This window comes from Hyla sarda, chromosome 3 (assembly GCF_029499605.1).
Source record: "Hyla sarda isolate aHylSar1 chromosome 3, aHylSar1.hap1, whole genome shotgun sequence".
Taxonomy (NCBI): Eukaryota; Metazoa; Chordata; class Amphibia; order Anura; family Hylidae; genus Hyla; species Hyla sarda.
The window spans coordinates 51,451,204-51,463,883 of NC_079191.1; the positions used below are offsets into that span (position 1 = coordinate 51,451,204).

At 47.3% G+C, this 12,680-nt stretch overlaps 1 protein-coding gene across 3 annotated transcripts in view; it reads left to right on the top strand.

Moving 5' to 3' along the window:
* Positions 1-8,146: 8,146 nt before the first annotated feature.
* LPIN1 (lipin 1) overlaps positions 8,147-12,680 on the top strand; it is a 136,600-nt gene continuing 132,066 nt past the window's right edge. For 2 of the 3 annotated variants that reach the window (XM_056564214.1, XM_056564215.1), the window contains exon 1: positions 8,147-8,332. In XM_056564214.1, coding sequence (XP_056420189.1) covers positions 8,255-8,332 — 78 coding nt within the window. In that variant the 5' untranslated portion in view covers positions 8,147-8,254. The remainder of the gene's footprint in view (positions 8,333-12,680) is intronic. The other variant, XM_056564216.1, reaches the window with a different exon arrangement.

The following is a 12,680-nucleotide window of genomic DNA, read 5'->3' on the forward strand; positions in this document are numbered from 1 at the left end:
GCAAGGGTTACTGGGAACCGGTTTTAGGCAGTCCTTGGAACAAGAGGGCCCCCAACTCTTGATCTCCCCAGTGGACCAATCCAGGGTTGGGGAGTGAAGTTGAAGCCAGGGAAGTCCAAGGAGAATTTCAGAAGTGCAATTGGGAAGGACCAAAAGTTCAATCCTCTCGTGATGAGGTCCGATGTGCATTAGAAGGGGCTCCGTGCGGAAACGTATGGTACAGTCCAATCTTTCATTGTTTACACAATTGATGTAGAGGGGTCTGGCGAGACTAGTCACCGGGATGTTGAACCTGTTGACGAGAGAGGCCAAAATAAAATTTCCTGCAGATCCGGAGTCCAAGAAGGCCACAGCAGAGAAGGAGAAGGCAGAGGCAGACATCCGCACAGGCACAGTAAGACGTGGAGAAGCAGAGTAGACATCAAGGACTGTCTCACCTTTGTGCGGAGTCAGCGTACGTCTTTCCAGGCGGGGAGGACGGATAGGACAATCCTTCAGGAAGTGTTCGGTACTAGCACAGTACAGGCAGAGATTCTCCATGCGGCGTCGTGTCCTCTCTTGAGGTGTCAGGCGAGACCGGTCGACCTGCATAGCCTCCACGGCGGGAGGCACAGGAACAGATTGCAGGGGACCAGAGGAGAGAGGAGCCGGGGAGAAGAAACGCCTCGTGCGAACAGAGTCCATATCCTGGCGGAGCTCCTGACGCCTTTCGGAAAAACGCATGTCAATGCGAGTGGCTAGGTGAATGAGTTCATGTAGATTAGCAGGGATTTCTCGTGCGGCCAGAACATCTTTAATGTTGCTGGATAGGCCTTTTTTAAAGGTCGCACAGAGGGCCTCATTATTCCAGGATAATTCTGAAGCAAGAGTACGGAATTGTACGGCATACTCGCCAACGGAAGAATTACCCTGGACCAGGTTCAACAGGGCAGTCTCAGCAGAAGAGGCTCGGGCAGGTTCCTCAAAGACACTTTGAATTTCCGAGAAGAAGGAGTGTACAGAGGCAGTGACGGGGTCATTGCGGTCCCAGAGCGGTGTGGCCCAAGACAGGGCTTTTCCAGACAGAAGGCTGACTACGAAAGCCACCTTAGACCTTTCAGTGGGAAACTGGTCCGACATCATCTCCAGGTGCAGGGAACATTGGGAAAGAAAGCCACGGCAAAACTTAGAGTCCCCATCAAATTTATCCGGCAAGGATAGTCGTAGACCAGAAGCGGCCACTCGCTGCGGAGGAGATGCAGGAGCTGGCGGAGGAGATGATTGCTGAAGCTGTGGTAGTAACTGCTGAAGCATAACGGTCAGTTGAGACAGCTGTTGGCCTTGTTGCGCTATCTGTTGCGACTGCTGGGCGACCACCGTGGTGAGGTCAGCGACAACTGGCAGAGGAACTTCAGCGGGATCCATGGCCGGATCTACTGTCACGATGCCGGCTGGCAGGTAGTGGATCCTCTGTGCCAGAGAGGGATTGGCGTGGACCGTGCTAGTGGATCGGTTCTAAGTCACTACTGGTTTTCACCAGAGCCCGCCGCAAAGCGGGATGGTCTTGCTGCGGCGGTAGTGACCAGGTCGTATCCACTAGCAACGGCTCAACCTCTCTGGCTGCTGAAGATAGGCGCGGTACAAGGGAGTAGACAGAAGCAAGGTCGGACGTAGCAGAAGGTCGGGGCAGGCAGCAAGGATCGTAGTCAGGGGCAACGGCAGGAGGTCTGGAACACAGGCTAGGAACATACAAGGAAACGCTTTCACTGGCACGATGGCAACAAGATCCGGCAAGGAAGTGCAGGGGAAGTGAGGTGATATAGGGAAGTGCACAGGTGATAACACTAATTGGAACCACTGCGCCAATCAGCGGCGCAGTGGCCCTTTAAATCGCAAAGACCCGGCGCGCGCGCGCCCTAGGGAGCGAGGCCGCGCGCGCCGGGACAGGACTGACGGAGAGCGAGTCAGGTACGGGAGCCGGGGTGCGCATCGCGAGCGGGCGCTACCCGCATCGCGAATCGCATCCCGGCTGGAGGCGGTATCGCAGCGCCCCGGGTCAGTGGATCTGACCGGAGCGCTGCAGTGAGGAGAGTGTAGCGAGCGCTCCGGGGAGGAGCGGGGACCCGGAGCGCTTGGCGTAACAACTACAACAATGTGCAAAATCAGGACTGAAGCCATGCTACGCTGTTCCACTGTGCCGATACCTGAAAAGGTTAAGGAGACGCCGGAAAAATGTCCCGTGCTGGTCAACGTCCCACCCCTGAGCCTGAAAGTCATGTCGCTGTGTCCATGCTGAAGTGGAACTATGAAGATCCGCCCCTTGTTGCCGGGGGAGCGGAAGTCCGTGCTGCATCGATGACGTCCTTCCGGCCGGGGGCTATTTTCCCAGAGCCCGATATAAAAGGGACCATGCGGCCGAAGATCTTCAGTTTGCCGGAAGTCTGCCGGAGAGCAGTATGGCGGAGCAAGCAAGCAAGCAACGTGTGGAGAGTACTAAGATGGCGCCGGGGACCCAGCAAGTTGCTGCGAGCACAGCGTAACTATTTCAGGATTCAGCTGACCGATTGCAGTGGTTGTCCCTCGGGGCCGAGAAGGTCTGTCATCTTATCCACAACTGGCCAGCAACCCTGGAAGGTGAAACTTCCAAGTCATCAGAAGCATCAGATGCATCATCACCGGTGATGCTCTCCCCTCACCACCTGGTATTACCTTCGGGTGGTTAAGGTTAAACCACGCCCTGGCGTCACGACAAGAAGGGGTTAATACCATCTGCCCCTTGGACCATAACATCTGCCCTACATCTACCCTGCACCTCACACCCCGACGCCACATCTACTTTTAGGAGTTACAAGCAATAGTTGGGTGAATCAGCAGTGGGTGAAGTAACAGGCAAGTACATGTCCTCTCCTGACCCTTCTGTATGATGGTGCGAGATCATCCTTGTACTAAACCAGTGTTTTCTAACCAGTGTGCCTACAGCTGTTGCAAAACCACAACTTCCAGCATGCCCGGACAGCCGAAGGCTGTCCGGGCATGCTGGGAGTTGTGGTTTTGCAACAGCTGGAGGCACCCTGGTTGGGAAACACTGTAATAAACATTATATTTTCTTTTCTCTTTAGCTACCTCCAGAAGTAGGTTCTCCTTGTTCAGTGCCAGACCACATGGGTATTGGTGGGATGTATATCCTAATGTCCAGTACTTTGGGGGTATTCCTATCTCAAGCGTTTATGGTATATACACAGGATATACGCTGGTAGATGCTGGTCCCACCTCTGGGGCCCACACTTATCTTACCTGCAGCATATGTTCTCCAATATATCCATATTAATATACTGTATAATATATAGTCATATGAGTAGGCCTCCATTGACCACAATACTACTTATTAAAGGGATACTCCACTGGAAAACATTTTTTTATTTTTTTTTTAAATCAACTGGTCAGAGATTTCTGTTCACTGTCCAAAATATGCGGTAACCACTGTAGTATCATCATTGTCCCGTACATTTGTTTCACTTCCTTTTTTATTTGCATTTTGCCAATAGTCACATGTTGTTGTGTTGTTGCTCATAAAAACCTGTTTTTCCGGTAATGTCCCATTCGCTGTCACTGTGTCATTGGGTCACACAACGGATTAGATCAATGCCATACATTACATGTTTATTACTATTCTGTATTGTTTTCTTTATTATAATGCTCATCCTGCACTACAAATAACATTTGTAATCTCTATTGTAATTCTGCTGTGACTGTGGATACGAGTAAAGAGCTCAACTCCACCTATAATGTTATGGCATTCTTGTTATATTTGTTGAAGCTAAACTTATAAAGCAAATACAGCTTTGTTTCACTATATAATTCTGCTCTAAATAAAAATAAAAAACTTATTTTCCTCGCTCCCCCTCTGCTTCTGCTGGTATCACAGAGCTCTGGTCCCTGTTGTACGGGAGTTTCAGATTCAAGGACGTGATGCCATAGGCCTGATCAGACAATCAGTGGCCACTGCGATGTTCTGCCTCAGCCACTGATTGGCTGAGCTGGCCTATGACATCACGTCCCCAAACCCGGAAGTGCCGTGCAGCAGGGATCGGTGCTCTCTGATACCAATGGGGGAGGGGGAGCAAGGTGAGCAAAAAAAAAAAAAAACTGATGCCCAGATAACACCTTTAAGTGCAGTCTTCTGTGGAAAATATCCGCATGTTATGTTATAGGCATTGTGTTTTTGCGTCCAGATTCAAATGCTCAGAGGATGTGGCATGTCCACATCTGATGTAGAGATAATGGAAGTCTAATCCACTGCCCAGAAGAGCAGGATAGATGAAAACATTAATAGGGCAAAAGGAAATAAAAGGACAAGCAGAGTATACAGCGTTGCCCGCTCTTCATACCTAAACCTTGTGGGAGAAGATTAACAATAACTCTCCAGACTTCATATCCCATCCTCGTATCCTGACCTCATATCCCGTCCTCATATCCCAACCCCATATCCCGTCCTCATATCCTGCCCTCATATCCCATCCTCATATGCCATCCTCATATCTCATCGCCATATCCCGTCCTCATATCTCATCCTCATATGCCATCCTCATATCCTGATCTCATATCCCGTCCTCATATCCTGACCTCATATCCCATCCTCATATCCCATCATATGCCATCCTCATATCCCATCATATGCCATCCTCATATCCTGACCTCATATCCCATCCTCGTATCCTGACCTCATATCCCGTCCTCATATCCCAACCCCATATCCTGTCCTCATATCCTGCCCTCATATGCCATCCTCATATCCCATCGCCATATCCCATCTTCATATCCCGCCCTCATATCCCATCGCCATATCCGGTCCTCATATCCCGCCCTCACATCCCATCCTCATATCCTGACCTCATATCCCGTCCTCATATTCTGACCTCATATCCCATCCTCATATGCCATCCTCATATCCTGACCTCATATGCCGTCCGCATATCCTGACCTCATATCCCATCCTCATATGCCATCCTCATATCCCGACCTCATATCCCATCCTCATATCCCGTCCTCATATCCCGTCCTCATATCCCGTCCTCATATCCCGTCCTCATATCCCGTCCTCATATCCCGTCGCCATATCCCGTCGCCATATCCCATCCTCATATCCTGTCCTCATATCCCGACCTCATATTTCGTCCTCATATCCCGACCTCCTATGCCATTCTCATATTCAGTACTCATATACCGTCCTCATACTCCTGACCCGTGGTCCCGTCCACCTGTTATCCTCCTTATTCAGGCAGCGGACTCCAGGATGTTGTTACCGGTGGCTCAAAGAAGCAGCAGTAGTGACGTGACCGTATTCCTGGAGCTCTGCCTGTGCACCAAGCGTTCCACCTGAACAAGAAAGATAATGGACAAACAGGACTATGGATCGGGATGGGTAAGTATCACTATCATCGGTGTCTCCAGCACTACCTGCCTGTACCTACAGGTTAGTACGGGTGATGCGGATGACAGATTCTGAATGTAGTCACAGTTTATGACCTTTCCGTGTGGAAATAAAAAACATGGTAGACCAGAAAAGACATAGCGGAGTAACATCTCTTCTCTGAGATGGCAGACTTGAAGATGACCCAGCAGTACAGTCATTTTTTGGTGTACACTAAATCTAACATTGGCACTAGAGATGAGCGAACTTACAGTAAATTTGATTTGTCACGAACTTCTCGGCTCAGCAGTTGATGACTTTTCCTGCATAAATTAGTTCAGTTTTCAGGTGCTCCCGTGGGCTGGAAAAGGTGGATACAGTCCTAGGAGACTCTTTCCTAGGACTGTATCCACCTTTTCCAGCCCACCGGAGCACCGGAAAGCTGAACTAATTTGTGCAGGAAAAGTCAGCAACCGCTGAGCCGAGAAGTTCGTGACGGATCGAATTTACTGTAAGTTTGCTCATCTCTAATTGGCACAATGAGTATTAAACATTTTCACATCAGAGACCAAGAAAACTTGTCACCACACTTCTCCTGCTCCTTGTTTTATGTAATTATGTAAGTAAATAATTTTATGACAAATCATTTGTAGGAATTAAGAGAACTCCCACCAAAATGAACTTATCCACGCAATAGGGGACAAGTTGTTGATCGCAGGGGTCCGACCGCTGGGACCCCCGCAATCTCTTGAACAGGACCCCAGCTCTCAGTGAGGCGTGTGTGCGGTAGACGGCACGCCCTCCATGCATTTCTATGGGAGCGCCAAAGAGACCTGAGTACAGCATTTGGGCATCATCGGCGCTCCCATAGAATTGAATGGAACGCATGCTGTGTACTGGTAGATGACATGCGCTCCTCACTGAGAGAGGTCCTGTTCCGGAGATCAGCTGCTCCTTTAAATGCAATATCCTGTTCTTCATTATTTGATGTGTGGAAACAAGTTATCTGGGTAGGGAGAAATAAAGGAGTAGATGTCCACAGCAAAAATCAGACAACACCTCAAATGATTTAAAAGGCGCATATGCTCAATGTTTAAAAGGGCATATGTCCCATGTATCTTTTACTAAAGTTGTGAAAACCAGTGTGCACTGTGCTGTACTGGTCCACGTATAGTGCTGTATATTGGATCACCTTGAAGCCAGTACAACACAGCCTTAGGGCTTAGACACAAGGCAAATATGTGTGTACTGAGCTGGAGCAGCATTGCACTAAGGTTATATGTCTCCTAATTTCAGATCTGCACAGTCTGTACAGAACTCAGGAGCAGAACATACTGATCATTGCTTGTAGAAGAGAATTCTTCCATAAGTACAACTACCAATGAGGCATGTTACTATTTATTTTCCTTTCACATACTCTACATACAGTAGTTGCCCCAAGCAGCATATGATGGCTCCATACAAAATGCAACCATGAAGTACATGAGCCACTGTCAGGATCCGGACTGTCAGGAGCTGGAGGTGGATCCGCTGTGCCAGAGAGGTGATGACGTGGGCCGTACCAGGGGAACGGAGTCTAAGGAGTTACTGGTTTTCACCAGAGCCCGCCGCAAAGCGGGATGGTCTTGCTGCGGCAGGTAACCCCCCGGTCGTTCCACCCAGTAGCGACTCAACCTCTCTGGCTGTTGAGATGAGGCAAGGTACAAGAGGATCAGGCAAAGGCGTAGTCAGACGTAGCAAAAGGTCAGGGCAGGCGGCAACGGTTCTCAGGCGGTAGTCAATAGCAACAGGTTCAGCAACAGGCAGGGAATACACACAAATGCTTTCTCTAAGGCAACAAAGATCCGACAGGAAGCTGTGGGAGGAGATGGTACTTATAGGCAGTGCACAGGTGCAGGCCTAATTAAGTCAAAGCAGAACCTTTAACCCGAGATTAACCACTTTGGACCAGGCACCAATCACTGGTGCACTGGCCCTTTAAATTTAAGAGTCCCGGCACGCGCGCGCCCTATAGAGCGGGGACGCGCACGCCAAGACCGGGTGACCGGAGCGCTGCCTGGGGACACACACTGTGAGCGCACCGAGATAAGCAGGGTGCCCCGAGTGCTCAGCGTAACAGCCACTTTGTATAGTAGGAAGAGAGGATATGTAAAGCAGCTTTCCTTTACCTTTTCCAGGTATGAGAGCTTCTTTACATATCCTTTCTTCCCAGAATTCACAGTGGAGCATGAAAGCCTATAAGCTTCCACACATCTTTATGGCATTCTGCTCAAGGAGAAATATTCCCCATTCGGTCCCGCATACACAGTGTAACATAGTTCCTTACCACACTCAGCAGGTGCTGGTGTCCCACACTGCCTGACCACAGCAGATATAAACTAGGGGCTGCTGGCCACAGTCGTCTGTGATTGAGTCCTCTGAGCCTCACACGCATTACCATTGTGCTGGATGTACTGTGTACCTGACCTTTTCTTAGATGTCCCTATTGTCTCCTGCATCACTAGATGTGTGGACCTGCTTTGTTACCTTACCGTTTTTTTCTTAGAATTTACTATAGAGTTTAGCCCTGAGCATACGCAAGCTTTTACCCATCATGCCATTCCTGGTACCTATTCTGCTGTGGTGGGAGAATGAGCTTACAGCATCATTAACAGGCTGCGCACATCTACTGGAAAGTGCCATCCCACCGTATGACAAAGAATGCTGGATTTTCTGGCTGAGCTGCCATCTGCTCCAGTTTACTACAGTAGATCCAGACATTACGGCTGTATCAAACTTCTAAAGTCCAGGGATAAGCTTACGGGTTGTCATTTTTGGAGACCTTTATGAATCCGATAAAAGTTCCAGATTTGTGGGAACCACAATATGGGAAGAGTCAAACAAATCCTCCACTCCCTGAAGTACAACAGCTTCTTATCTGAATCTGAAGTGAAAAGGACCACGGTTTGTAATATTTCCTAGTAAATAATAGTCAGCACTAGAGATGAGCGAACTTACAGTAAATTCGATTCGTCACGAACTTCTCGGCTCGGCATTTGATGACTTTTCATGCATAAATTAGTTCAGCTTTCAGGTGCTCCGGTGGGCTGGAAAAGGTGGATACAGTCCTAGGAGACTCTTTCCTAGGACTGTATCCACCTTTTCCAGCCCACTGGAGCACCGGAAAGCTGAACTAATTTATGCAGGATAAGTCATCAACTTATCATCATTACTGTAAGTTCGCTCATCTCTAGTCAGCACATAGACTCGGAGACTGTAGATTCTGATGAGTGTTTATAAACTTTGCTGCTTTGTTACTGAATGTTCTAGATCGGTTACATTGTTGTTATTGTCTTTTATTACATTGTTGTTATTGTCTTTTATTACATTGTTGTTATTGTCTTTTATTACATTGTTGTTATTGTCTTTTATTACATTGTTGTTATTGTCTTTTATTACATTGTTGTTATTGTCTTTTATTACATTGTTGTTATTGTCTTTTATTACATTGTTGTTATTGTCTTTCATGTATTTAACCTACTATCATTTGAGAAATGTTGAAAATGAAGACAGATGTGTCGACTATTTTACACAACAGTTTTTCAAAGCTGTTCCTCGAGTCCTACCCAAAGGTCACGTATGACGAAATAAGGGCATACTTAACTTAGAAAAAGTTTGCTGCTGAATTTTAATGAAAATCTGTATGTGGGTCGGAATGTGGGTCTGTAATGTGTCGTCAATACACATCATGTGGTCATAGCCAGCTGGGAGTGACTTTATAAACTGTCAATTATTAAAGAGGTATTCCCATCTGCGCCATTTATCTCTCTCCTCCGCACTGCTCCCCTTTACTGTGCTGAACGTGGGGCGGGATGCCGGCACCTGATTAACAGTTTAGGTAGCATTGTTTTGGTAACGTTGCCGCTTGCTAAGCGTATGGCCTCATGTACTGTAGCATGGCGCCCTTACCAAGCAACATTACACTAAGGGTATGTTCACACTGAGGAATTGGGGCGGAAATCAAGCAGAAATTTTCTGCCTTAAAATATTGTTACTTTTCCACAAGAACTCACAGAGATTTCGTGCGGAATTTCGCGCGGAATTGGTGTGGAATTGGCGCGGAATTCGAGCAGAATTCCACACGCGGAAATGAAAATTTCAAGCGGAGAAGGAGAAGAGTATAATATTTATATATTATCCTCTTTTTTTTCCATGCGAAAATTCTGCGCCAATTCCATCCCATTTCCGCGCCAGTTCCGCGCCAATTCCATGTGGAAATGTTTCTGACTGGAAAAAAAAATGAACATTGATCTCTATGGGAGAACAACGCTGATTCCGCCTGATAGAAAGAACATGTTCTTTCTTCAAGCGGAACAGACTTCCTCGTCAGAATTCTGCTTGAAGAAATTCCTCAGTGTGAACTGAGGGGCAGAAATTCTGCACAGCTCTATGGGGGTTTTCCCTGCTGAATGATTTGGAGAGGAAAAAGCGAGCAGAATTACTCATGGAAATTCCTCTCCAATTCCTCAGTGTGAACATACCTATACAATACAATGGGACTCAAACAATGGGGCTGCAAAGCTCGCAACACTATTTGCGCACCAACCTTTACACTCAATATAATCCAAGTTGTCCCAGCGCCGAGTGGGAACTAGCAGGAGCGATCTAATAGGTGATGATGTCATCCTATAATCCAATAAAAAGAAGTTCCAGCTCATGAGGAAATAGTCCTTTATTTATCGCATGCAAAAATGAAAAATAAAACAGATCCTTTAAAAGATTGACTGGCGCAATTTGAACATTGTGTTCTTAGTCATTCTCATGACTACGAATAAGGACAGATTGTCCGAAACGCATCAGTCATTCTTTTAAAGAGTACCTGTCACCAAATAAAACTTTTAATATAGTGTTCCTTGTGTAATTAGCAGACACTTTCACATTCACTTGCTTTTAAAATTATCAACATAAATATGTTTTAAATGGAATATAAAAAACGGCCACTAGGTGGCTCTGTTCTGTTCCCTGCCACAATTAAAACAGTGTGTTTGGTCTCCTCCCGGCCTGGCAGGAGTCCAAACTTAGTAAGTGCTTTTCCTGCACTGAGCTTGACTGACGGCTGCACAGAAAGTGAAAGCTCCACAGATTCTCACAGAAAGCTGCACAGACTGAAACCTGCAGGAGAGCCTCACTGATGGCAACACAGACTGAAACATGCACAGAGCCTGACGTCTTCTATTCATCACAGCACTGCAACGATGAGAGGGCGGACGTAGTTCCCCAGCAGGCTTCAGTGATGTCATGCCTGCTGGGAAACGCCCACTTTCTCCTGCTATGAGTTTGTACTATGTGAGCAAAACGTCAAAGAGGGCAGTGTTTTTCTAGCATTGATGGCATCCTAGCAGTGTATAAGTTATCCAGTGTGTCCGGTTAGTTCAACTATTACGAGATCTACAAAATCTTGCAGCATGGCCTTATAATTCACAGTAATGTGGTGTCGGGGTGCAATGCAAGGTAGATGCCGGGCAGATGTTATGGCCCAAGGGGCAGATGGTATTAACCCATTCTTGTCGTGATGCCAGAGCGTGGTTTAGCCTTAACCACCCGAAGGTAATACCGCTGGTCCTGGGTTAGGCAGGGGTAATGAAGACACTAATGCCAGATTAAGGATATGTCTAAGTTTCCACTTGTTTTTTTGTCTGGCAGTTTTTGGACATCCGCCACTGCAGTTTTTGTGCCAAAGCCAGAAGTGGATCCATAAGGAATAGGACATATAAAGGAAGGACTTACACTTCTCCTTGCTTATGGATCCACTTCTGACTTTGGCTCCAAAAACTGCCAGAAAAAAAAAAAAAAAAAAAGTGGAAACTTAGCCTAAGGGAGGTGACCAGTGACACAGGGGGATCTCGCAGGCTTGCTAGGACTTGCAGTAGTTAGACTGACTTTAGTGCAGGCCACGGTGACTACAGATGAACTTGACTTGACAGAGATGGAACAACTTGACTGGACTTGACCTCAGCAGAAGTAGCAATATACTAAGAGAGAGATTCCAGCCCCTCCCCTGGTTATATTGGGGGCTGTGCAAGGAGCCCATAGGTCACTTGGGGGGTCACCTGGTCACTATTGCCTCCTGGGTAACAACCATGTGGTACAAACATTAAAGAAAGAGTACACTTTTATAATACAAACATATATACATTATGGTGATACTATAAGGGGGACCCTGGGGACATGCAGGGACTCTGCCTGACAGGACAGAAGGAAAGTACAGGGCCACACCATCCCGTACTGGGACACCACAGCAATAATATGTGATGCTGCATGGATAAGGAGCTGCTTCATGGATAAGGAGCTGCTCAGGTCACCTTGAGGATAAATACCTTTCCCTTTCTCCCTGTACTGGTGTCGATGAGGCTTAAATGCTTTTATCAGATCCCATTCCCCCCAGTGCTGCATGTCAGCGACTCTGTGACCCCGCTCTTTCTATAAGATATCACTGAGGTCATCATCGCCCTTGTACATAGAGGTCTCTTGTATTCTCAGCAAGGTGTAGTGAGAGGTGAAGAACACAAAATCCTAATCCTCTTATCCACATAGACACAAAGGATATTAGCTGCCATTATATAATAACACATATGTACAAACATTGTTAATAGAATCAGACGCGACAACTGCAGTGACCCCAGTTATAGCTTAGATCCGTGTTTCCCAACCGGTGTGCCTTCAGTGGCTGCAAAACTACAACTCCCAGCATGCCCGGACAGCCAAAGGCTGTCCGGGCATGCTGGGAATTGTAGTTTTGCAACAGCTGGAGGCACCCTGGTTGGGAAACTCTCGATTAGATCAATGTTTTCCAACCAGATCTACAACTCCCAGCATGCCTGGACAGCCAACGGCAGAATTTCCACGACAGATGTTTCTTCCGCGGAAATCTTGTTTTCAGAGTCTGCAGAATTAATGAACCTGCTCCTTGTTTCTGTGGATTCCACTTGGAAATGCTTTGTTTTCTATGGAGATGGCGCATTTTGTAGCGGCCCTACAGGTCCGTGTTTTCTGGACGGATATTCCGCACATTTTACGCTATGTGAACATGGTTTTAAGGAGCAACTTACTGGGGGGCAATGTTGAAATTGCTGCTGCTCTCTTACATCCTTTTTCTCCAATACTGTGGTTACTGCAACTTGTGGGTGAATAAATGTCACCAAGGAATCCTACCCTTAACCCCTTAAGGACACAGGTACGCCCTGATGCCCTGTTACTTAAGGACTCTTAATCATTCAGCAGGCACCCCGTGTAAACCCCTGGGGGAGTCCTG